The sequence below is a fragment of the Etheostoma cragini genome, chromosome 16 (genome assembly GCF_013103735.1).
Source record: "Etheostoma cragini isolate CJK2018 chromosome 16, CSU_Ecrag_1.0, whole genome shotgun sequence".
Classification (NCBI taxonomy): domain Eukaryota; kingdom Metazoa; phylum Chordata; class Actinopteri; order Perciformes; family Percidae; genus Etheostoma; species Etheostoma cragini.
In genome coordinates this window covers 5,760,444-5,788,156 of record NC_048422.1, presented here as the reverse complement: position 1 = coordinate 5,788,156, position 27,713 = coordinate 5,760,444, and the positions used below count along the sequence as shown (strand labels likewise).

The 27,713-nt window shown below is 38.8% G+C and overlaps 2 protein-coding genes and 1 long non-coding RNA gene across 10 annotated transcripts in view; 1 reads left to right on the top strand and 2 right to left on the bottom strand.

Annotated features, from left to right (window-relative positions):
• si:ch211-196i2.1 (collagen alpha-1(I) chain) overlaps positions 1–18,178 on the bottom strand; it is a 117,185-nt gene extending 99,007 nt beyond the window's left edge. The window contains exon 1 of the mRNA XM_034895444.1: positions 17,768–18,178. Within this exon, the coding sequence (XP_034751335.1) occupies positions 17,768–17,891 (124 nt within the window). The 5' untranslated portion in view covers positions 17,892–18,178. The remainder of the gene's footprint in view (positions 1–17,767) is intronic.
• Positions 7,810–26,793, top strand: LOC117958825. The gene is made up of 3 exons (XR_004659799.1): positions 7,810–7,820; positions 10,525–10,529; positions 26,737–26,793. It is a non-coding gene; the product is annotated as an uncharacterized LOC117958825 (long non-coding RNA).
• The window catches only part of cacna1bb (calcium channel, voltage-dependent, N type, alpha 1B subunit, b), a 211,439-nt gene continuing 208,508 nt past the window's right edge, over positions 24,783–27,713 (bottom strand). For 7 of the 8 annotated variants that reach the window (XM_034895434.1, XM_034895437.1, XM_034895435.1 and 4 more), the window contains one exon: positions 24,783–26,524. In XM_034895434.1, coding sequence (XP_034751325.1) covers positions 25,961–26,524 — 564 coding nt within the window. In that variant the 3' untranslated portion in view covers positions 24,783–25,960. The remainder of the gene's footprint in view (positions 26,525–27,713) is intronic. The other variant, XM_034895438.1, reaches the window with a different exon arrangement.

Genomic DNA, 27,713 nt, shown 5'->3' with positions numbered 1-27,713 from the left:
TGGATTTATTTTTTTAGATTATGTCTCTCACAGTGGACATGCACCTACGATGACAATTTCAGACCCCTCCATGATTTCCAAGTGGGAAAACTTGCAAAATAGCAGGGTGTTCAAATACTTATTTTCCTCTCTGTATATTCCGTATGTGTGCTGTGTCTGATATTTTTCAGCTGCAACAATAGAATGTCCCTTTTTTTTGGGGGGGGGGGAGGGGAGAGATCTATCTAACTATCTATCCATCTATCCATTTCCCCTTCCCAAATCAACTTTTTAATTAAAGTCCGCTCACTAATTGAACGCAACACTGTAATTATTTTTGAAATTGTCTTTTCAATTACAGATTCAATTCCACAGATTGAGCAGCATGTCAGTGTCTGTTTTTTTTTTTTTTGCCATGTAGAAATATCACTTCTATCAACAAATATGATTTATGAGGTAAGTGATGTTGGACAGCTATTATTTTGAACACAACTGTATGTTAATTGAGTGTTGTACTTGAGTGTTGAGAGCAAAGATTAACCAAAGTCAAATTCCTTATTTGTTTGCGCAAACCTGGCCAATAAAGCTTATTCTGATTTAAACAAATGCAAATGTACCCGAATTAGCTGAAAATAGTTTTGATAGGCAGTCCCCTTTCTGGATGTTTTTAGACATGCTAGAATTATATAAAAAAAAAACAAATAAAACAACATAGTACCATAGTACAATTAGAACTTAACTGAAAAGCAACGTCATTAGTTTTGCAGGTATTTGGACATAAACAAAAGCATTAGACATCTGATGATGGCACTCGAGAAAAAGTCAGGGGATCACAAAGTGATTGAAAATTCTTGGCAGTAAAATAGTTGAGAAATGTCATTGAAAAACAGGGAAATACCAAAATCCTTAAGGTTTACCATCTGGGCATCATACAGTACATGTCTGTACAAAATCTCATGGAAATCTATCCAGTAGTTGGTGATATATTGGTGGAAAGATAGATTGCCATTCAAAGCAATAACAATATCCATTTGTTTTTGTTGTTGTTTTTCTCACAAATAATTTATATGAAGAAATGACAGACATGAATGCTACTTGCTACTTTATAATGATTACTATCAAGTAGCAACTCTAATTAAACTGCAGTTCTATGACACCTTCATGTTCAAACCAGTGAACACAATTGTAGATTTAGACATTTCAGCAAAAGCAAATAAGCTGCATTTTTTCACAGATTTTCAACCTGACAGTTTGCTTTACATGAGAAGCGTTTCATTTCCCAACGAGCAGACACATAGGCACAATGCACATCCAGCTGCTCAGCCCGGATCTATCCCTAGACCCCGCCTTGTGTATGGAGGCTGCAGAACAGATAAAAGGGCCTTAACAGACAAGCTCCAAGTACATCTGGAGAAGTCGACTTTGCAAATAGCCAGTCCCAAAGCCAGACACATAAACAGCACCTGTGGTAATCCAATGGCCTGGATTCTACAAGAAACATGAGAAGGTCTTTAACCATATCAAGCCAGATATTTAGTGAGATTTATGTAAAGGTTTTATCTTGAGATCCACAGAAATGTAAGAATGTGAGCAAATTATTTGTGATAACATGCTCATTGACACCATCTAAATGATTGTCATGTTCTGACCGCCTTTTTACATTTCCAAGAATCACAAAACCAGATGAGGATTGTGTCAGCTGAACATGCAAACAGATGGGAGAGAAATCCTTTGTGCTACATGTGTCTTACATACCAGTTAGAAAAATATATCTGCACAGAGCTGTGAGGACAGAATGGCCTGTAAATTGGTATTTTAAAAAAGATGAGGAAAGCAGACATGGGGCTATTGGACGGCCGAGGGAGTTGGTGAGTCAGGTAATAAGCCCGCTGGAACAATGAAGGAGAAACACATCTCAATTGGAGTGGAAATCCAAGCAGTATAAGGGGATGTGTGTTGGACAGAAGACAAACCACCAGATCCCAGCACCCACTGAGAGACTATCAGGGGATCGGTAAGAACGGTCTATTTTCAAAGAAAACAATGTCAACTTCAAGCTCTCTCAACAGAGTGCAATATTCATTTTTAATTTAGAGCCCCCTTAAATGGCTGATACCTGTGAAACACTTACCCATGCGCACACAGTCAAAAAACAGATCAGTTTTTAAATGACATTACTTATAGTGTATCTGCTCTGTTTCATGCTACATTTCTTTTAAAGCAACCTGATTTAGGCGCCTTCTTTTTAAGCTAAAACATGACTTTGTACTCCGACTTACAAATTAAATAAGATCCAGGCCAATCAGTGCATGGGAATGACACCATACTACTGGCAGAGTAGTATGAGTCTGCTGACACCTCTGTACAAACAGTTCAACATCACTGTCTGGCTTCATGTGGCAAACCCTCCGCAGTTAAGTTAAACATTGTGTGTAATAGACCCGTTCTGTGTCAAATACTCATGATACTGCTGACAAGTGAAAGTATTGTGTTAATGAAGTCAGAGTTAACAGCCCTATTAACAGTGACAGTATTTGCTTGTTAAAATAGCCGAGCCAAAGGTCATAGAAGTTTCTAACTATAGAATGACTTTTTTCAGCCTTTGCTAACAACACGGCTCAATCCACTACTTTGGTCCAGACATAAGTAGGGTGTGTGTGTGTGTGTGTGTGTGTGTGTGTGTGTGTGTGTGTATATATATATATATATATATATATATATATATATATATATATATTATACAGTTTCTGAACTTCAGAAAAAAAAAAAAAGAAGACAACTTGTTAAAATGTGCCAAGTCAGTGGGGCGGTGATGTCATCAGAAAGTCAGTGGGGCGGTGATGTCATCAGAAAGTGGGCGGGCCTTCAGTCATAAGTAGCTTAACAACTGCAAGATGGATTGACACAAAATTTGGTTCAAACATTCATAGGTCCCAAACAATAAATCCTATAGACTTTGGTGATCCCTTGACTTTCACTCTAGCACCACCATGAGCTTACTACTTGGGGTTTTGAGTGAAATGTCTTTTTTAATTTTAATTTAATTTTATTATACTTTATTAATCTTAACTACAAGAGTGACAGCCACAGAAGTTGGTGCAGACAGTCATGTCCCCTTTGAATTGAATTGTTCCACAACTGGTTTATGACCAAAAAAAAACAGCAAAACCATGGCACTCCTATCAGCTACAGCTGCACTTTGTGTTTTGTGCTAATTAGCAATATCAGCATGCTATCACGCTAAAATAAGATGAACATCCTACCTGCTAAAGATCAGCACGTTATAGCGTTTATATAAAATCAAATATAAAGTGTTGCTTTATATTTGAGCAACACTTCGGAGCTCAAAGCACCGCCTCACAGAGCTGCAGATGTAGCTTTTAATTAGTAATTTAAGTTTTATTATGGACAATACGGAAATTTCCACTTCAATATTCAACAGTTACTGATGCTGAAGCAATTGATTAATTACTTAATCATCAGAAAATCTAGAAGAGTTTAGACAATAAAGTGAGTAATTTATCCATTGGTTCATACACCTCAACATCCTGCACATCGTTAATCACTTATACTCCGTCACATTCCTTTATCCGAAACGTTTTGATGCTCAGAACTGTAAATGTCATCCTCAGACCTTGATCACTGTACTCCAAGTCACTAGTGCCATGCCACCATCTGCACATTGAATTTTGATTTTTTTTCATCAGCCCTATAAATAGATTTTTATTTCTGTACGTGAAAAAGTTGAACAAAAATGAAAAAGATTATTCCATTATGAGATCTCCTGACCTTAAAGTTCTTTACTTCCCTCATAACCACGGTCCTGTCTTGTTAAGGTCATCATTATCGTACAGACCACAGTGGATGAGGTAAGAAAACATTGCAACATTGACAAAGTCATTAAAGTGCTTGTAAAGAATTCTTGTAAAAATCTTTACAAGACTCGTTCAGCTTTGTCAAACAGCCCTGTGTTGTGTGAATCCTGACCCTAAGAGTCAACTTCAGTAGAGTGGGTAACTCTTCAGGTCGACAGTATACTACAAGACTGGCTGAAAGGTCAGACCAGTACAGGGGAGATTATGTTTTGTCACACTCTTGTTCCCTAATTAAAGCAGTGAAGACATCTGCCTCAACATGAGGCATCTGGAAATCAGAAAATGTAATAGTTCCAGTAGAGGAAGAGTTGCCTCTATGCTTGCGTTTTAAAACATTAAATGTGTAATATAGTTATAAAACCTACTGTTCTGTCATTCTATGTTCTTTCTTAAACTTTGTCAACATGCTGGAAATGATTGTCTTCCAGAATTAAAGATTGGACTCAATCTAACAAGTAATGGGCCGTCATTAAGATGGACACGCTGTGAAATGAGTTCTCTCACATAAAGTATGTTCTCAGACTGACCTGTTTAGCATAGACTGATGGAAATAAGTCTCAGCCCTAAAACATAGTAGTGGGAACCACACTCAAACAAAAATTCCTGACAGGCAGAGGTCTGGTTGTGCGGGCGCCAGCAGCACAGACTCTGTTGCTTTTCTATTTCTTGTCTGTCAGCAGCACAGACCACAGCAGATTACCTCACTCATCTAATCAGGGGGGATGAGAACACCGCCGGGTCACGAGAACAAGGTTGTCCTCGCTTAACTAAAGAAAGAGGGAGGCAAATAATAGAGGGAAAATGACCAAGACATGATGATGACCATCGATTAACTGCACAGCTAAATGGTAATCCAAATCATTAAAAAAGCGGCAGCAAAAAATTACAATATTTAGCAGGACAGCGTATTAAAATTTTGCAGTTAAAGGATTTGTTTGATAAAGTACGTTCATTTTTGGGGTGATTACTTCACTGGATAGTTATATAAATAACATATTGTGACTACTGCTGTGTCACTGACACCTAATGGTAACTTTAACAGCGTGCTCCCGTACACAGATATAAAATGGAAGGCTAATGTTTGACAAATTCCTAATAAACCGCAATTTGAATGAAGGTGGGATGTTGCGTAAAACGTAAATAAAAATGATTTGCAAATCCTTTCAACCTATATTCAATTAAATACACTGCAAAGACAATATATTTAATGTTCAAACTGATAAACTGTTATTTTTGCAAATATTCACGGAATTTAGGGATTTTATCATCTACAGTCCAAAAGATCATCAAAAGATTCAGAGAATTTGGAGAAATCTCTGCACGTAAGCAGCAAGACTGAAAAGGTTATTACCGCATGGGCTCAGGAACACTTTGGAAAACCATTGTCAGTTAACACAGTTAGTTACAACATCTACAAGGGCAAGTTAAAATTCTACCATGCAAAGCGGAAGCCCTTTATCAACAACACCCAGAAATGCCGTCAGCATCAGTGAGCTCTAGTCTGACGAGTCCACATTTCAAATTGTTTTTTGGAACTCATGGACGTCATGTCCTCAGGGCCAAAGAGGAAAAGGACCATCCAGATTGTTATCTGCACACAGTTTAAAAGGCAAGAACTGTGATGGTATGGGGGGTGTTAGTGCTCATGGCATGGGTAACTTGCACCATTAATGCTGAAAGGTACATACAGGTTTTGGAGCAACATCTGCTTTCTAAAAAAAGTAACGCCATTAGTAACGCCGTTATTTTAGAACACTGTTATTCCCATCACTGCTGCTTTGTAATTCCACTAGCTGTAGTGTGAGCAAACAAAATCTGCATCCAATCAATGAACCCCTTTCCAGAAGCCAAAAGCCTCAAGGGCTACATACATTTATGGCCACTTGACCTGATGGAAGGCCTTCTGAGCATCCATGGAGATCAAAACTGTCTCTGTATTGTGTTCAGCGTATAGTATATTAAATAGATAGGGTAAATTGGAGTGAATGTGTTTGTTTGGAATAAAACCTGGTTGATAAGGGTGCACAATTGTGTGGATATAAGTTTTCAATCAGCTTTGTTTCATTAGGGAGCAATGACACAAGTCTGTAGGAAGAGGCATCTAGTTTGTGGCGGCCCTTTTTCAAAATGAAAGAAAGTTCTTATAAAGCATTTGAGCGCGGATGACAGTTGGCAGTTGATTAGATGTTGCATGTTTAAATATCCACAACAGAAACACTTCTAGAACTCTATAATGTACCCATCAAAAGCCAAGTGCTTTATTTGGGAATTCCACAACTGCTTCTACTATTTCTGCAATAGAGATGTTTTTGTCTAACTCCGCAATTGTTTTACCGCTAAGATGCTCTGAGGAAAATTACATCTGTGTCATGATTACAGTTTGACTTATGCAGTTCTGAATAGAACTCCATAAAACATGAGTTTATTTCTTTAAGGTCAGTAAGAACAGTCCCAATTTCAGACTTTATTCTCAGTACGGCCAGAGAGGTTTAGGCCTTTCTCAACCGCCGTGCCACCGGTTTGAGGATTACCTCCTATTTCAAATTGCATCTGTTTAATTCTGTTAATTTGTTTACAAACCTGAGCAGATTAAATTGTTTTGTACTCATCTACGGGAGACAAAAGTTTTCAATGTCCCTGGATCTGCAGACGCTTTGTAAAAATGCTCTAGTTGTGACCGATTCATTTAACTCCACTAACCTCTTTTCTGCTTGTTTTCTCCTTCCTGCTACATAAGATATAATGGGCCCTCTGAGAACTGCTTTGATTGAGTCCCACAGTACTGAATCCTCCACATCGCCAGTGTCCTTGGTGCCAATTATGGCTGGCAGCCTTGCTGACATATAATCCAGAAAACTTTTCAATTTCAAAATTGTGTTATCAAATTTCCAGGTGCGTTCACTTCTATGAATGTTATATCTAATGTCAAGTAAAACGGGAGCGTGATCACTTCAAGATATTATGTTATTGTGTGATCACAACAATGGAGATTAGTTTAGAGTCCAGCAGTTTACATTTAACATATTGGCCACCAAACACCACCAAAGCGCAGCAACCCGTTGATGCCGCTGTTGCTTCTATGTCACCCGGCTCGTTGATCTGGTGGTTGGAAGAACTATCCAGTTGAGTACAGAGTCATTTGAACTATGCCCGTTGGTCCTGCCTCTAGAAAATACAGAGCAGACTCCCCAGACCAATGCTCAAACTCAAATCTATTGAGCTTGGTTTGGTCAGGTGATAGACTACCGTGCTTATGTAACAGCCTAAAATTGTCCAAAGGCTTATGTAAACCTGCGTTGTTCTTACAAGCTACTTTATAAACAGGCAAACTAAACTAGGTTGATGGGAAGACAACACAAGGGTTAAAAGGAATGGTGATGTAACACAGTGGTAAACATGCCGCTGTTCCAGCTTTTTTGGAACATGTTGTTGGCATCAAATTCAAAATAAGTGAATATTTGCAAACAAGAAAAAAGAATTACATTTATCAGTTTGAACATTAAATATTTTGTCTTTGTAGTTTGTTTAATTGAATATAGGTTGAAAAGTATTTGCAAATCATTGTAGTCGATTTTATTTACGTCCCAACTTCATGGGAATTGGGGTTTGTATATGGGATAAATGAACATTTCAGGCATCAACAAAGCTAGCTTATATATTTTAACAATGCTACACTTAGGCAGTGGTCGTCAGTTGAGCAGGCGTTTCTTGGCCACATGCATCCTAGACCCTTCAAATGTGGTCTGAGAGATCGGCTCTCAATTGGCCCATAAGACAACTTGGGTGCATTCGCAACTGTAATTAGCGCTCTCCATTAGTGATCGGATCACCCAAGACACATGTTATTGCCAGGTCTGAACAGGTTCTAAGAGTATGTGTGTAAAAGGGGTTAATACATATGTAAATTGAGCTTGTAAAAAGTTTGAGAGGAATGTAGCTGGCGGAGCCTTTATCTGTAACATGTCAGTCTGCAGACGTACAATCTCATGTCTCTTGAGAATGCACTGCTGACTAATAGGCTGGAATAGGTACAATCCATTGCATTGTGTGCATCCCAACTGTCTTTCCATTGTTCATTGTTCACAGGATTTTTTGTGAGCATGTGGCTGCAATATCTGTACAGTTAAAGGCAGAGCCATTCCATAAGGTCATGCCAAATATGAAAGACCAAGAACTACATTTCTAATTATTTGAACAGGATACTGTTATGTGTCTATGATAATGAAAGATTGAAAGTAATGAAAGTAATTTTTCTTAGTAGATAAAGTAGTAGTTTTCACTAAAACATGTGTCCTGTGTATGACAGATAAAGGATTTTTTTGTCATTGAGTTAATGCTGAGCGATATGACCTAAAATTTGTATCCTGGTATTTTTTCTGGCGGTTTCAAAGTATTTTACTTCTTTTGCTTGACTGGGCCTTTAAATAGGTCAATGGCTTATTCTACTGTCAGGAGCACATAGAACATAACATTTTTTATTTAATATCACCCTGTTTACTAAAGGGTTTGTTTTGTTCCATAACATTATATGATGTTATTTGAAGGAGAATGCTTTAAGCCAGGGGTGCTCATTAGGTCGATCGCGATCTACCGGTCGATCGCCAAGGCGGTGGGGGTAGATCGCATGGCATAAAAAAAGAAAAATAAAGATGTCAGCCTATCATCCATCTTCACAATGCCAATATTCTATTTGTCACTTGATTGACATACAGGACAACCAGTCTAACGTCTGATATTTTCGTCAGCCAATCATCCATCCTTACTATGACATTTTTCACTTGATTGACATACAGGACAACCTGTCTAACGTCTGATTTTTTTCATGGGTCAGCACTCAGCACGCTTGTGCATGCAGCAGCGGCAAAATTCCAGCAAGCAAGCGAGTTGCCGAGTTAGCCTAGCTAAGTTATTTCTAATAATCTAAAAAAAACGGTATAAAAATGAGTGGGGGAGCTGGACAAAGTAAAAACCCAAAAACTTACCACTTCCATACAGAATGGGAGGAGGACTTTTTTTTCCCAATTACCTATTCAAAGTGCATTTGCTTCATCTGCAAATCTACCATTGCTATTCAGAAGAAGGGAAATGTGGAGCGGCATTTTCGGACTGTTCATAAAAGCTACAACACTGAATTCCCTCCGAAAAGTGAACTGAGAAGGAGAAAGGTGAAAGAACTAAAATCCCAGCTGTCTGGACAGCAGGCACTTTGTGTGCTATGTTGTGTTATCCTGTTAAAGAGAGTTAGTTGTAGGTTATTCATTGTGTTATAAAGATACAATTGAGAATGGTACGCATTTAACAGTTTTTTTTCTTAAAAATAATCTTAAAAATATCCAATACGTATCAGAACTGGGTGTTTTGTCCTGACAAAAAAAAAAAACCTTTATGAGTTTCCACAAGTGAGGATGCAAGAAAATCACTGCTGCTTTGTCATCATTATCACCAGGTGTCCAGTTTCAAGACATAGAGAGCATGTTCCCGAACCATTTCTGGTATTTCTCAGTTCCCATCCAAAATACTTTCACGGATTACTTCGGCCGCAGCGCTCTCTGTGGCCATGCATCGGTAATGCGCTTTAGGACAAATTCATATCATACAGGAAATTAATACCAGTATACGGTACAGACCGGTAAACCGCCCAGCACTATATTAAGTACTGTTAGTCTTTATATTCTCAAAACGAGTGACAACATTTTAGCCTGGTTGACACCAGACCTTCTTGATTGTAACAGAATGGGTGTGGGGAAGGTTCATTCACAGCCTATTTCCAAAAGGGCGGCAATTGGATAGACCTAAAACCAATCAGAGCAATAAAGAAGATGGCGCTGCACTATCATCTTTGTGTAAAGACTGCCTCAACAGTTGTGATTGGTGCCTCAATTTGGAAAAAATGGAAATGGGCTTGAATGGGTTCTTGGCCAGACGGACTTGCAGAGCAAATCTCAAATTTGCCGGAAGTCTGTCAGGGCTTTCCCAGGCAAACAACATCTGGCAAGCTTATTTCTACTGAAAACAACTTTGAATTATAATTGCTCTAGCATATTTATTACTTTCTTCAATATTTTTATGTTTTTAGGACTAATTTCTTAACAAATATAAAGTCCATCAGACACATATGTGGCCAACAAACCTGCATACTGACAAAGGTACACTCTTTCATTTACAAAGCACAAAAAGCTGTTGTGATTAGAGTGGCACAGTGCCATGCAGGCAATGAATAAAGAAAGCAAGTCAGTCTGTGGTCCCCAGAAACAAACCCTTCAGGGCTGATAAACCTTGGGCAGTCTGGAATAAAATGTGGGCAGTAAAGGTAACACTCCGGACAGAGCTGCAACTTCAAAACAAAATCAATTCCATTAAAGTAACACGTCTAATCGGAAAGTTGATAGGAGTTTAAAAGATGAGGACATGGTTCACCCAGAGAGAAGGAAAAAAAGAAAGAAAACAAAAAACTAATTGAGTCTTTTCCCTCTGGCTGCCCCATGTAGGATTTGTTTGAGTTCTGTTAGTCATAACATAGGTGTCATCTAAGGTCCTTCAGTCAAATTCAGACAAACCAATAAAGATAAGCATCTGCACATTTAGACTCGTATGAACATGTCAAGGGCTATTCATTTCAACCTATCACACTATTTACCTAACCAAGAGATCTATTCATTTCAACAAGCAGGTTTAGTTCATTCTTTTTAGACAGGGGTTTTTAAAATTGATGACGGCTCTCCAACAGTAAATAAAAGGAAAATAATTCAAATGCCAAAGCCAAAAGGTGGTGCCATTCAACAAAAAAACTTAAGATACCCTGTGCTCAGCAGGGCTTCTCATCAAAAGACACTCACACTATTTTATAAACCGATCACATTAAAAACAAAAAGCAGCATACTAGTGTCTGAAATGCGTAGTTTGCTCCTTTTTGTTTTAATGTAATTGTTTATGTACAGCGTGCTAGCCTCAGAAGACCAAACTGTATTCTTATGAAAACTTAATAATAGCTATTCTTACTAGCTAGGCTACTTACGTGTTCACCCATATTGACAGACCTGTGTTAACCCTCATGTTGTCCTATATCAATGTTCTTTTTAATTACCCCAAATAACATGATTGATTCCCCACAATGCTCTTTGGCAAGTACAAATCTCTACTTTCACTAATTTGGGGGGGGGGGGGGGGTCTTATTCAATTTTATAGTATTTGGAAAACAAATTAAAGTGGTGTCTTAAAAGTATTGAATAAAAGTTGACACATTCCAGTCTGTGATTATCCATCAACATCCATTCCTTTAATTTTAGTCTGAATAATTCCTAATTTCTGCTTTTCTGTATAATTTCCTATAAATGAGGTTTATTGACCATAAATTCCAAAAATAATTGTGAAACTAAAGTTAATAAATTAGTGTTGCGTAGTGTTGAAAACGTCAACAAACATTGGGGTAAAAAAGCATCAAAAGTGTTGAAGAAAGTAAAATTGTCTGCATTATAAATACACAATTATGACATCATCTTCATGATTGAACATATTTATTCTCTGGGAGCTAAGATAACATTTCTACCAAAATCTTTGTTCATTTTTTGGTTTGTTCTAGACAGAAAGTTGTCTTATGCTCATTGCTCAAAAAAAAATAAAAACAGTATAGGTATGGTTTATAAGTTTTATAAAGACAACATGAGTCTCTTTCAGCATAGGTTCCAATTGCAGCAAGTCTAAAACTTGACGCAGGTAAGGTGGCTGACATATTTATTGTTTTATACTGAATGTATGACTTGGATACAGCCAGGCTACTCTGTTTATTTTACCATGCAGAGCGCCGTGCTGAAGTCACAAAGGGATCAACTGAACAGGATGTCTGTGTGTCTCTGTCAGGGAGTCTATGTAAGAGCCAAGGAATCACAAAAAATCTGATAATTCTTTTATGTGGCAAAAAAAAGTGAATGAGGTAAAACAAGAGACTGTGTGGCAACGACAGGAATTAAGTGTGTGTGTGTGTGTGTGTGTTTTGCTGGTAAGAAACAATATTGCATCACCTGGCATCTATTTAGCAGAACACAAGCGTATTAAGGCAGTTAAACATGTCACAGCTGCAGCAGTTAAACTGGCCTCCCGGCTCCACCTTGACTTTTTTTTAAATGATGAATAACAATAATATGATAGTTTAAATGTGTCCCAAGGGGCAAATAGTTGCCAAATAAAGTCAGGTCCTTCTAATAGTAACCAATCTGCACCATATTTAGGTCTGCATGCCTGCCAGGATTGAAGACACTCATACCAAACTCATGCCAAGCGCTGTTACTGAACCCTCTGCTCAACCTTATAAGATGAGCAGTACAACATGACAAAACAGCACACGTGTGCATGTGGGGGTAGGATTGCCTGTGGGTGTCTATCATAATGCTCACACTGTGTTGAAGCAGAGGCTAGTGGTCGTGAAAACGCAATAGAAACTTGTTTATCAAAACTATTTTAGTGGAATAAAAACGTCATTATAAAAGTATTCGGCTGGACTCAAATTAGTAGGCGGCGGTTTGGCCAGCAGCCGGCATTTATGGAACACTCCACTTTCATAAATCCATGGTCAAATGGGCAAATGTTTCAAATAAAATTAAATGTGGTTGTTCAACAAGTAAGACTCACCTTAAATAAAAAGAAACTGCTTAACCGCAGCTTAAGCAGGTACTACCTGCAACACCAGGTGCACATTGTCACCATTAGATCTTTTTTCAACACCACAAGGCAGGTGGTAAACATTTGCAAGCTAAAAAAAAACTTAAAGTGCCGTACAGAGAATGGACACAATTAAGTGTGTCAACACTTGAGTCAAAGGAATTACAAACAGCATAGCTTGGGACAAAACACCAGATCATAAAATGGCGTTTCCACATAAATCTCCGACAGGCTGTAATGCGACGCTGCAGGCTCTTTGCCGTGACTGAGCAATAGGAGACACATTGAGAAACAACCCTACAAAGTGGTCACTAAGGACAAATGGTAAATATAAAAAAAAAAGGAAAATTACTTTCTTTTATTTTTCCTTTAGTGCCAAATATTTGAGGCACTTTATCTGAAAACTATCAACCCACCCTATTTTCCATCTGGATCCAGTTGGCTGGAGAAGAGATTACAGACCAGAAGGAGGTTCTGATCCAACATGTGGTTTGCACCTAGCCCTCTCCACCCGCTTTTGCTCACACAAAGCTGGCCACAAGCTGCCTACTCCACACCCAGAACCAAGCCGACGACCCAGTCTGTGTATGTTGTAGGAATGTTACACCACGCAAGCCACAGCATGTGGGCCTCTGCCTGGTTAAAGCTTGCTAATGGGCCCCAGATCAGGGCTCACCAAGCACTAAGGCCCAAGATCACGTTTCATTGGATGCAGATGCCTGCCAACGGATCTGGCATTATATTGGCAATGACATCATGAGCTCAACCTGCTGGAAGAGCATTCATGTTTCAGGGACATGGCTGGTATTGTGCTTCTGATCTGGTTTAAGGACACAGCCATAAGACATAAGTGCTACAAAGTGCACCATAATTAATTTGTATGATGACTATTCTCTATGTAGAGGGAGGTAAGAAAAAAACTATTAATACTACTACTATTATTACTATATATACACATACTGTATATACACTACTGTGTAGTGTGCCTTGCAGACCTTTCTATTGCACTTTTAATATATATAGTTAATGTTATAATAAAACAAAAACGTATTATACATTTTTTAAAGACCCTAAGCAGTAGTGGAGATAAACATGTTGAGTTTGTCCTGATGACCCGAGAGGAAAGGTCAGGGGGTCATTAAAATGTCAAGGGTTCACCCTTTTGGGAGCAAGACTGTACTAGGCAAATGTAATTGTAAACCCCTCACTAGATGACATATTTGAAAAAGATCTGGACCAACTGGGATGAAACCACTAAATGAAAGGCGAACAACTGTACTGTCGTGAGCTGCAAAAACCAAATACAAAGATGATCATACACTTCCTATGTACGTAAACATGCAATGACAGTGTTGAAATGCAACATTTTATTTAGAAATTGAAACCCATTCATAACCCATCTTGGAAATCGTAGACTCGACTCTCGTCAGCAGACTGTCAAATTGCACCCTGTAGGCAAAATTACCCCAGGAACCAGTCACAGTGAAAGCGGAGCTCCCTTACTAGCTGGAATTCCCCCAACTGCTCTCTGGACCTCAAAGTCTTGTGCACCCAAACCCTTCTTTCTGATGCCTTCCTCAGTCTTCTCCTCACAACCAAGGCAAGTGTCTAGGCTCTCTTTTGGTTCAAAGAAATTAAAATCTTCACCACCAAATCACTAATGAATACGCTGTGTATCCTACACGCGTGTACTACACGTCTGATGTAAACACTGGACGCAGACGTGACTGGCATTCAAATATTGGTGCACGTATGACATAAATTTAGAAACAACTTCCAGTGCTCCACTAACACGCACACAGAAGGTCAGGAAGGTTGCCAGCAATTCCCACTTCTGACGAAAGTGTTGTGCTGGGGTAGCAGTACGGTGAGGGTATGGTTGATGCTGATGGGTATGGAGACACTCAGACACAGGCCCACCTCTTCTAAACATCCAAGAACTCTTCCCAACAGCTGTTCTGCATGCTGTGCTCTAGCGATACCCATCACATAGGGTCAGAGGTTACAGTAAGCTATTCCTGACACATGGCAATCACATAACACAACTGGATATAGCTGATTAGAGGGATGGGTGGATGGATGAATGGATGGATTATTCGATGGACTGGAAATGACAAAGACTCCTGGTGCTATTTTTAAGGAGCTAGAGAGGTAAAGGCAGGCAACTTTGCCCAAAATCCTTCACTGGTGCCCAGTTCACTATATAGAGAAAGTCATAAACACTGATTTTCTCTTCATAGACCTCGCTTTGTCCGTGGGTCAATGGAATTAAACTAATTGAATTATTAGCTATCTTGCATATAAAAGTAGACAATTTGGTTTGAAAGGAAAACAGAGTGTCTAGAATAAGAAGGTGTCATTCTCTAGAGAGCATGAATTAGATTCAAATATTCAATTAGAATTTCCTCATTACATTTTTATAGTTTTGAGATAATTTGGACCTTTTTTTTTAGCTGATGGTAGTGGTTTCGCCTTCAGGGTATAATTTTTCATGAAAATCGGATGTGTAGTTTCTGTTGGCACTTTATCCTCTTTGGAACATGAACATGCTCAGAAACTACAATGGCAATGTTGAACGTGTGCAAGAAGATGCTCACAGCAGCATAAAACATTAAGATTGACCCCCTGCTATTCAGGAATGTCCATAGCAAGTTTCATTGAAATCTGGAAATCATCATTTATTTTTCACTGTTTAGGTTTGACTTTTGCTCTCCTAATCATGATATCTGCGATAACTTTGGATGGAAACCTGGATACTGTTTGCAAAAAAAAACAAAGACACAAAGACAAAGGCTACAAAGTCAAATCAGAGCTGGGTTGACAGAACAGAAATCACGTGCAGAGGCATTTTGGTTTAAATGCTGTTTTGCATATGAGTCATTCAATCAGTCATAAAGGGTTAAAATATGAAGGTGAGTGACTCCTGCACAACAGATCACAGTAAGGGTTACTTGGTAGGTTCTCCTTCGTAGGCATTCACTCCTTCTCCTGCTTTTTTTTTTTAAACCTCCATGATCTAGGCTACCTGAAAGGTGCCATTTACAACTATTCAACAAATTATTTCTACATAATGTGTACATCTATAATAAATCAGGCCAAAACATTTGATAAATGTTTTTTTCAAACTGAATTGAAGGTGTAGGGATATGGAGAAGAACTGCCTTAAAATAAGTATTGACAGAAAAATGCACAGTATGCATTACAGTACCCTACTGAAGGATGTTGGAGGATGGATCCAAGTCACATATAATCATTTAATCTTGGAGTCAGAATTGGTTCATCTTGCCAATATGGAAACAAGTTGTGTAACAGGTTATGGCCAAGATCCTGCAGAGTAAGTAACTTGTACTCACTTAGTAGTTTCAGTGTGTAGATGATGCATGTCATGAAACGTGATGGTCTACCGACCAGAATAGCATAAAATAAAGTAAATGGCTGCAATTATTCAGTGCTTTTATCTAGCGCTCTAGAAACAAGCATGCAAAACGCACACACATAATTTGGGTTTCAGTGTCTGGCATATTTTGGTGTGTGAACAGGGGTTGCAGGCAGTTGAACCATCCAACCTGATTAGTAGCCTACACGCTCTACCTACTGAGCCAGAAACTGAGCTCCATAGCACCATATTGTTCTAGACCATATAAATAGGCTTGGGATGAACTCACGATCACAAATCCAGGTGTTGATTCATTCTATCTGCAGAAATTACAGATGAGCTCAGTTACATCTGGAACTGGGCAAATTTTAACTGAGAAAACCTAACAAGTACACGCAAGACAATTATCACAGCAGTATTACATAACTAACAGCCTATACAGTGATATCCAGTGGAAGTTGACACAAGGCTTTCCCACTCTGCCATCTACAGTAACTCTCTGAAAACACACAGTAAAAACATTCAATAGGCTAGGTTCAACATGCTCACCGGACTAATCCAAACTGTCAGCTGATTCCCTGCTCTCTGACATCTCTGTTTGGGTCTGCTGTGTGTGCCTCTAACATTCAGATGATAGCAATGAGGAAAAGTAATGAAACCCAAACTGGAAAATAAACATTGTGTGATGCCGTAAAATTCCAGACATGACATACTCGGGCGCCTGGCAGAGCTCCAATTTAAGATCAATTTCAACAGGTCACGGATGGATTAAGCACCAGTGTAGAGCTACAGCATGCACAACGCTGTCACTGTAGCAACAGTCCTAATAACGCAAAGGGGATCCAGACACTGAAAACACCAATGAGACAACAGTGATGGCTGTGAATACAATGGTGGGATTCTTGCATGAATGAAAGCATTCCAAGTGATGTAATAACTGTGGATGATTTTGACTTTCCTTTTGTGTTTAATGCAAGACATGTTTTGTGCATGATGTATTCAGCAAATTAAAACATCTCTTTAGAGCCGTGTCAAAGCAAACTTACTAAATCGAATTCTGTGTGTTCCATAGACATTGAAACTTTAATTCATAATCAGAGATAAAACATCTTGACCCAAACTGATGTCAAACTGATTTTGGAAACTTTGGCCTTTTAAATGGCTTTTGACTATTAAGGTGCATAATGAAAGTATGCATGGGCGACTGTGGCTCAGCGGTGGAGTGGTTGCCTGCCAATTGGAAGGTTGGTGGTTCAACCACTTACAGTTCCATGCTGAAGTGTCCTTGGGCAAGACACTGAACCCCGTAAGTAAAAAAAAAAGTCTTATTGAGGTCTGAATTCCTTCTGTCTTCACAGCCAATAAAACCCAAATCATTCACTCAGTCCGCACATGTTTTAGGTTCACTGTACAATACATAATACACAAGATGGTGAAGAGAAGTGCAATGACACAATAGCGTAATTTATCCTTTAGTAGGTTCTTAAAAGACATGTAGTTCAATGCAAGCAACCAACAAAAAAAGACTCAACTTCAACTTCAGTTAATTTTAACTGTTTTGGTGATAGCTTGACCATTACTAGCTAGCGCTACAAGCTAAATTCACAGTAGCTAGCTAAAAATAATTAGACACTAAGCTAGACACTACTTAAAAGGCAAAGCGGGGGGGGGGGTAGTGTCAGTGCTTGCTGCTGGTAAAATATTAAGTTTCATAAAACACTCAAAGAAATTTAATTCCCCGTTGAAAGCCATAGTGTACAATTTTACATTAGCTGGAAAGTTGTCGCACTTGGTAAAAACCATGTTGTGAAACAAAGTAGCCTAGCATATTTTTGTGCATTGATATTTTACATCCAGGCTCCCCAGGTGTAACCCCTCTTACCTGTCTGCAGCATCCCGGAGCCGGACTCGCCTCCAAAATCCACCGGTGCAACGTCAGGTGAGGCACTGCTTGTCGTTATGAGCCCGAGAAGGCAAAGTGTTAATTTTAACCAGCAGCAGAACATCTTCCTGCTTTAACACCTTTGTAGTTAAGGTTTAAAGACATGCAAACAAGAGGGCCAAAATGGCTTCTGGTTACAAAAGTTCTCCAGTAGTGTTGCTCTCATTAGTCAAAGGTGAGGAACATTGTTGAACGGCAGTTTTTCTTGAACTTGAGTAGCCTACGACGCAGACTAACTTCTCATCCTCTTCAGCTCTCCTCCTCCTCAGACAGCAGCAGCAGCCTCTCTCCTCCTGCAGCTGCATCTCATCACAAAGGGCTCAACGAGCCAACGAGGCCCCGCCCCTTTTCCTACCAATTAAAATCACGTAGGGCCTCCACCCATTTAAAAAAAAAAGCTGTCTGAAACTTATTTGCAAATTGTTCAGTTTTTATTATGTAGATTTATCAATTTTCTTAGTCTCCAAGAGACATTTGCTGCAGCCAGAAGACCAATAAAGAGTCACATAATCCCAATCTCTCTGCTGATTGGTTCAACATGAAAAAGCTATGGTACATCAGCCCAGTCCCAGGGGACTTCTATCAGACATCAGGTCATACTATTTGCAAAGATCACGTGATTGCATCATCACACACTCAACTGTAATATACTGTAGTGTCTACTCTTATACTTACTGTACTCTACTTAAAGGGGAACTCCTGATGTTTTACTTTAATTAAATCTGCCACAAATGATTTTTTTAGCCACTTGGGGGCAGTGGAAACACACAGTGAACACAACACTGACATATCCCCTGTGTGACCATGACCTACTCTGGCCTGTACATTTAGCATGTAGAGCAATATTATTGTTTTCACCTTGTGTGTGTGTGTGTGTTTGTGTGTGTGTGTGTGTGCGTGCATCATCATAGCAGGAAATACCACAGAAGCAGTTTTGAGCACTTTGTTAGATGATTATTTTTTATGTCTGTCTGTGGACAGATTCTGTCACTGACAGCGCCCCAACGGTGCAATGCAGCTGTCAGTATCAATAATGAAGTTAGTAAGTCACATTTTTATTTATATATATTTCACTTTTTTGTATTTTTATTTTGCTCTCTTCATGGATTTTTTTATATTTTGTATACATCACCTTTTTACTTGGTCTCATATTATATAAGTTGCAATTATTTTTATAGTATATGATCCGATGAATGAATGTTTAATTAATAAAACTAAAAAAAGCAAAAAAATTAAATAAATAAATAAAAGAAACTTTGCAGGTGTCTGGTTGAGACACACACACACACACTTTTTGATAAATGTAAGGGAAAGATCTGGCTCTTTAGCTGCTATGTTTGCTCCACAATGTTCCTTAATCACTGTATTTGTGTGTTATTTGGTGCTGAGCACAAAGTGTACAGTTGGTTTTTAACTCTCCTGTCGGCTTTGGGTCAAATTTGACACATTTTCAAAAAGTTTCTATATCAGAAATTTGGGTTTCTCTCAAACAAATTGTCCAAAAAAGTAACATGGATGGTTTCCAACAGTGCTCCTCACGAGTTAAATAAATAATCAGTGACTAAAATAAGAACAAATGTAAAAAATGCAAAACAAAGTGACAGAAATGGCAAAAAGAAATGGGTTGAAAAACACAAAAAATTCAAAAAGCTCAGAAAAAGTTACAAAAACACAGCGGGGAAGACAAAGAGGGGTCGAAAAAGATGACCATAACCTTGATAAAAGGTTTTCATTTAACATTTTGATTCAGAAAAACAAAAAAATTGCAGGTTGGCGGGAAGACAACACTGGGGTTAAAACCTTTTCCCTGAAAACCGGTGCCTGCTTCTGCCAAAAATACCACTCCCAGGAGCTAGGCTCTACACCTCAACACAACAATGGTTTCACAGCAGCATCACAACTTAACTGGTCTTGGTAAAACCAGTGGAGTACCAATTTTTATCTGTTTTGCGCTGATCCAATTTGTATTAATACCACTTAAAGGTAAAGTAACTCATACTGCATAATTTGATCCCAGGGAGCAGAAAGAACCAGAAAAATATCTAAACGTATATCCATTTACAGTGAGTGGTGCAGCTCGCCTCTGGCCCCGCCTATATGAGTAACACCAATGTGATTGGTTGAGCTCTTCTGGCCCGCCTATATAAGTTACACCAATGTGATTGATGCAGCTCGTCTCTGCCTCCGCCTATATCAGATACTCCGATGTGATTGGTGCAGCCCAGGTACAAGGGTATAGTTAATGAGCAGCATGACTCGATACCAGAGTGACTCGCTGAGCAAATTTAAATTGTGCTCTCCAGGATACTTTAACATCCAGACTTATTAAGAATGAGTCTCTAATGTAAGACAGAGGATGGCTAAGTTCTTTGTGTCCTATGCTCCTATGACAAGGTCCTGGAATTGTGGACCGGGATTCATTATAACCCATGTCGGATTGCAGGGGCCCAGGTTCCATTCAACCCAGGATTATTTGTTCTGGGAGATAGGTCAATCCTAAACACATAAGAAACACTAGTCCGGGTCCAGACTAGTTTAATTATAGCCAGACAGATTTTTTAAGACGATGGAAGAGTGAATGGGAACTGTCACTCCAGGAGTGGGGTTCTGAGATGGCTAGGCTGAAATGATTTCATATAACCTGTAAATCAGATTAGATGTCTGTACTAGGAAATGGGGAAAGTACCTGAGCTTTCTGGAGGGCTCCTGACAAGCTTTGTGCTAGGGGGGGTGTTTGATGGGTTTATGGTGTCTTTATTTACACATATGTTTATTTGGTTTAGTATTTTGTTGAATTGTCTAGTATATTGTAGTAACTGTGTCATCTTTTCTTGATTTTTGTCTGGGTGGGTGATGATGAGTTGTATGTTTTGTAAGTTGTTAAAAAATAAAATGTTGTTAACCACAAAAAAAGAATGAGTCTCTTATTGAATCTTTACCTACTTTTTCTTGGCCAAAAGCAATGTAAAAACCACACATGTAGTCATTTAACTCAAGAACTTTGCTGGCAACACTCAAGTTTCAATGTGTTTTAGCTCTAACATAGTAAGTTATTTAGCATTGCCGTTACTTCAAAGTCGCAGAAAAATAAACATAACAAGATTCAATAAGAAATAGTATCAGATTAAATTCTGGATTGAAACTCAATAAAATGATACCATAACCCAACCCTGATTACAACAACATGTCAATTCAATCCTCCAATTTCATAATCCTACTTCTTTATTCAAGGACTTATATTCATATCAAATCTATAGGTACAGTTGAAATGACTGCAGGAGAGACAGTCAAGTAACAGATCAGGCAGCAAAGGATTCAGCCACTCCAGAACCTCTTTTCTGAGAAAGAGTCTTGTTTCCACTTTGGTGGTTGTGTGATAAAATGTTATTCAAAGTCTTTTTTTTGTATTTACCTGAAACAGATACTTACAGTGTTTGTTTACATAATCAGAAAATGCAACCAGGAGACAAATTGTACAAATCGTGGACTGAATGTAGTTAAACAATGCCTCTTTTTTTTGCACATGCACATTTTCATATCAGAACATGCAAGCAGGACATGTCCATAGGGGGCAGTCATAGCAAAACTGTAAGAAGAAAACTTGGCACCCTGTTCATGTAGGGCTCGTTGGGAGGTCTGAAAATGTTGGATCTTTTGGGAAATCAACTGTAGAGATGAACACAAATCTCTGCTCCAATATGGCAACTTACAGCAACGTTTCCAACACAGTAATACGACACGCATTCCATTACGTTTCCTTCACAAAGAACAGAGCCACGCCTACAGTTAGACCTCACTGCTTTAAAGTCTAAAACGTTCCTTTTTAGGCAAACCAATAAATAGAACGCACAAATATGAGACAATGGAGAAAAAAAATTATAAAACAAGGAAATAATCAGACTTGGATCAAATTATATTCGCAAATAATTTACATGTTCATAAACTTGCTTAGAGTCAATACAAAGATCACCAAGAGAGTTAGACACCTAGAAGTCCATTATTTTGTTATCTCTCTCTCTCTCTCTCTCTCTCTCTCTCTCTCTCTCTCTATATATATATATATATATATATATATATATATATATATATATATATAATACTTGTTCTTTACCTAATTGCCTTATTTCATTTAAATTTGAAAGTTTTTGTTTATCAACTGTAATCATCTATTTCATGTGTTTTAAAGGTTAAGTCCAGTGATTTTCTATATTTTTCTTATTTTCAACCAATCAAAAAAACTAATCCAACTACGAATGGATATAACAAGTATTGTGTTTCATATTTCTCTGCTACAGAGTGACGCGTTCCTTCAATACCATGAAAACACACACACACACACACACACACACACACACGCACGCACACACACACACACACACACACACATAGAGTTCTGCTTCCCATAAATAATCACCGGAGAACAACAGTCCCCAACAAATGCACTGTTTACTCATGTTTCAGTGATATTTGCTAAAACACCGGGCTGTGTAGCATTCCAACGTTAGGATTGGCCAAGCATCCAAATTCGTTCAAGGTACTGGAACCCTATTTGTTCGGGTCCTGACCCCTGACCAAAGGACTATCCTGATCTTAACCACATTAGGTAAATACCTAACCCTAACTTCAACCAATCAGGATGCTATATCTTGCCAAGAAACCATGTATGATTTATAATAATGCTTCCAGCCGCAATAAATTCTCACTAAAGCACAAAATGTGTATTAAACCACAGCTGACAATGGTCCTCAACAAATGCACTATTTATTTCTGTTTAAGTAACATTTGCTACAGCTGTTTTAGGAAATTGCTGAGCTCTTTTAAAGGCATAGAACTAAGTATTTGTGACTAATTTTTAAAGATGTATATGTGTGTAACAATGGGCTTGGGGCCAAGTGTTACTGTCAGATTTGGAGAATCAGAAAATACCATAAGAATAAAACATTGTCGGTTTTGGTCTTTTCATGGGATTGGTTGACTATAAAAAAAAAATACAAAATATCGGCATCCTTTTTCTTTAAGTACATAAAGAATACAGGCAAAAGTGTAGCCAACGTGTTGCCAATCACACAAGGATTAGGTTTAGGAAAATAATGCCTTGGGTCCCAGGATATGCTACTTGTCTTTTAGGCTTGTGGAGACCTCTACTAATGACACAAAAAAATGTTAGTTCAGCTATTTGTAATTCACAGACTATCTCACACTGAAACCAATTTATCAACCCTATTTATCTGGTTTTCTAAGCAAGTTTAAAAAAAACACTAAAACTATTTCAAAACACAACTTGACCCAATTCTGTAAGAACACTGTGTTATATTTATGGTGATTCCATCTAGGTAGGTGTCATGCAGTCAACTTGCCAACCTCAAAAATGCCCTGTGATTCACATCTATTAGTTTTGATACCATTTGTGCCTCAATATGTGTTGTCAGTTAACTGTACATCATATAATACATTTCAAATGTACAGCTCATCATACACAAATGTAAAATTTTGTCACAGTCACACTAAAGCCTGAACCTGGAGATTCCAGAGGGTAAAGCTACAGGGCAGATGAAGTGTCGTCTTGTTGCATAGCCCTATTTGAAGCCAACAGTCAGCAGCAACAACACAACTCTCTATTGTACCTGTGACTACACAAACAGGTAACCTCTCTCAAAAACCCTCACACAATACTGCTCTCAGAGGATAGGATAAGAAGAAATTAAATCCATGACATCTGATGGCAGAGATTGGATATATATACAGTATATATATATACACACAAACACACACACACATATATACATACGTATATACATACATACTGTATGTATATGTATATATATACATATTTTATACATATACAGTGGGGCTCGAAAGTTTGGGCACTCCAGGTAAAAATTTGTATTAATGTGCATAAAGAAGCCAAGAAAAGATGGAAGAATCTCCAAAAGGCATCAAATGACAGATCAGACATTAGTATAATATGTCACAAAAAGTCAGATTTTATTTCCATCATTTAAACTTTCAAAATAACAGAAAACCTAAAAAACGGCGTCTGCAAAACTTTTGCAACCCTGCAGAGTTTCTAGCATGCACCGCCCCCTTTGGAAAGCTGAGACCTGACAGTGTCATGGATTGTTCTCAGTCATCGTCTGGAAAGACCAGGTGATGTCAATCTTAAGGTTTTAAATGCCCAGACTCATCTGACCTTCTCCCAACAATCAGCACCACGGGTTCTTCTAAGCAGTTGAAGCTAAGCAGAAGAAGGCTATAAGAAGATTACAAAGATTTGGACGCTAACTTGATGCAATTGGGGTAAAAGCTGAAGTTAAAGAGAGTATGGCTTCTACAAATGGATAGAGATCCTAAACACACCTCAAAATCCACGGTGGATTACATCAAGAGGAGTAAACTGAAGGTTTTGCCATGGCCTTCACAATCTCCTGACCTCAACATAATTGAAAGTCTATGGATAGACCTTTAAAAGAGTAGTGCGTGACTGACAGCCCAGAAATCTCAAAGAACTGGAAGACTTTTGGAAGGACGAATGGGCGAAGATACCTCAAACAAGAATGGGAAGACTCTTGGCTGGCTATAAGAAGCGTTTCCAAGCGGTGATACTTGCCAAAGGGGGCAGTACAAGTTATTAACTCTGCAGAGTGCCCAAACTTTTGCAGACGCCATTTTTTAGTTTTCTGAATTTTGAAAGTGTAAATGATGAAAATAAAATCTAACTTTTTGTGACATTTAATACAAATGTCTAATCTGTCATTTGATGCCTTTTAGAGATTTTTCCATTTTTTTTTGGCTTCTTTATGCACATTAATACCAATTTTTACGTGAGGTGCTCAAACTTTCGAGCCCCACTATACATACATATATATATATATATATATACACACATACATATATACTGTATATATATACACACATATTTATGCACATATACATACATATATACTGTATTTATAGGTATATATGAGAAGGTTTAGAGTTGATTGTAAATTAAAAAAAAAAAAATGGCACTTCTCTCCATTCAGAGACCATTTCTACCAACTGGCTGGCAGTATATTTGAAAGAGAAAGGCAAATGCTTACCACAAACCCTTAAGCAAAAGTACAGACACTATTTTTTGAAAAGTTCAAGACCCCGGCATGCACTACAATGCTTACTTTGGATCTGTAATTCAGATTTACCTACCACAAGATTCAGTACAAAGTTGTTGTTTTTTTGCATTCTGTCCATTATTCCAGACTCAAACTTTGTTCTCTACTTTTTCTTTGCTGTGTGCATACATACATCCTCTACTGTATGTTCAAGTCCATCTGACCAGGCTGCATCTTAATACATCTTGGAAGACGAGGCACTTAGTATTCAGCCACATAACATCAGCAAAGAGTTACCCAGTCTCCTTCTGTACTAATAAAATGTATTTAATCTGGTACAATTTACAAAAATGTGATCATGAAAAATGGGCTCTATTCCTATTCTGACCCTTCCCATTCTTTAATTTTTATCACATTACTCACCATGTCCCTAATGATGGCAGAGGTTTTAGACCTACATCAAATAGTCCTAATATCTGCTCTGGTCAGAATTTGGTTATATCCCCCACAGTAATAGCCTATGATAAAAAGAGATAATTCGGTGGAAGCATCAATACGATCAAGTTGACTCTTCTTTCACCTACATGGCAACTATAGACAAAATGAAACATAAAAAACAGTGTTGAGAACAGCCATATTAACACCAGGAATGAAGCATTCAGAGCTGTCCGAAACACACTTCATACAGTAGTTTCACACAAAGAATGAGGAGGTTTTGGTTTTTGTCTTCTGCTCCATCTCTGATTTTACTGGCCAAGGCAAAATACTTAAGGGTCTTCACAGGTGCTATAACTTCAGTGCAAGAAAAGGGGGTAGAAAAGTCATCAGTGTCATTTTTCCTTAAAAGTTTGTTGTATAAAAAAGGAGAGTAACACTACAAAGCTGGAATGATTTCTGGTCCCCTTTCACAGCACTTTCCAGTGGCTTTTTCCTTCCACCGCCTTTCTTTCTGTAATAATCCGCTGGCTTCCTGTCCGTTCATTGGCCATGAGCGCTGTGAATCACTGATTAGCTGTCCGTCCTCAGCTGACACTTTTCTGCCATATTAGCACCAGTCCTCTTCCTCCCTCTCCCTGAGACTTCCTGTTCCTCGGCTCCCAGGCCCAGACGCAGAGTTGACTCCGAGGGTGAAGTGGTAGCCGTTGGGCACCCCCCCTGCCCGACCATGCGTGGCGGCCGCCGTGACAGGCACAGCAGCAGGTCCGTGTGAAGCTGAGGCTGTTGTTGAGGCAGCGATTCTGGCAGAGCGTCCCCCGCCCTGGCCGTTCACAGTGTCCTGGAAGTCCTCTTCAAGGAGGCCATGTTGAGAAGCAACCTGTGGCTGCTGGTTTAAATTAGGGTCCGAACCGATGCGGGTCACTGGTATCGGGGACTCGTCGTGGCCCCAGTGTAAGCGTTCATGCTCTGAAAGGCCACGGCTGAAACGAGTCTGGTGCCCCGACGTAGCGGTGCTGGCACCTGACTGGAGAGGCGAGGAGATGGCGGTCTTGTAGGCCACGGCTGGACGAGGCGTGAGGGGCGTCTGAGGGAGCTGCCTGCGACCACGGCCCAAAGTGCTCGAACCAGAGGGGAGCGTTATAGGGCCAGCTTTGACCAGACTGCCACCATGCTGAGGAAATAAACACTATATAAATCAGAATCAGCCACAGTAAATGCATTTTTCTTTAGTGCTGAGGTAATTCTTCACATACTGTGAGGTCTGTTTGTAATAGGAGAGTGACACTTTCAAAGCATTTTCAGAAACAGGTTTGTATGGATTCCTAAGGAAACCATATACACAACAATTTGTGAGATATCCTACAAAATTCTGGCTCGGTTTAGGTTTAGCGGTCTTTACAGTTGAATTTAGCTGAGAAAAGCTGACTGTGAGCCGGGCACTGTGAGGGGACCGTCGTGACAGCAGCAGTTACAGTTAAGTTTAACTGGAAAAAGGTGACCATCATGTGGTGTCAACAGTTAAGTCTAGACACCAAAACGCTCGGTTAAGACCAGAAAGAAGATTGTCTCCTGTCATCCCACTCTAGATGGATAAAAAGTGTAATGGTCCATTTCAAGCTTGAAAAACGTAGATACTTTAGAAGGGGCCCTGTGGAACAAACGACTTTGAACAAACGATTGTATCCAAGCAGCATGCATAGATTCCCTTAGGATCCACCCCTTCTTATTTTCCTTTACATTTTCTTCTGCTTATGGATTTTCTTTGAAATGTGTGGTCTTATTTCATTATGTGTTTCATATGTATGTTGATCTGTTTGTATGTAGAGTTAAAGGTCCTATGAAATGCCGCTTTTTATATAGACCTTAGTGGTCCCCTAATACTGTATCTGAAGTCTCTTTTATATAGACCTTAGTGGTCCCCTAATATCATATCTTAAGTCTCTTTTATATAGACCATAGTGGTCCCCTTATACTGTATTTGAAGTCTCTTTTACATAGACATTAGTGCTCCCCTAATACTGTATCTGAGGTCTCTTTTATATAGACCTTAGTGGACCAGAAATTCAGCCTTGGTGCAGAATTACAGCCACTAGAGCCAGTCCCACAATGAGCTTTCATTTTCTCAAAGGCAGAGCAGGATCCCCAAGGCTCTGTTTAGACCTATAACAATCTCTTGCCACTGGGGGACCATAGGCAGGCTGGGGGAACTCATATTAATGTTAAAAAAACTCACAAAGTGACAATTTCCTTCCATGGGACCTTAAAGTATTTTTTTCTTACTGTAGTTTTATTAATGTGGTGTATGTTGTGATAAGTAAATAAGTATGTTGAAAAATTCAATAAGAAGACTAAAAAAACTA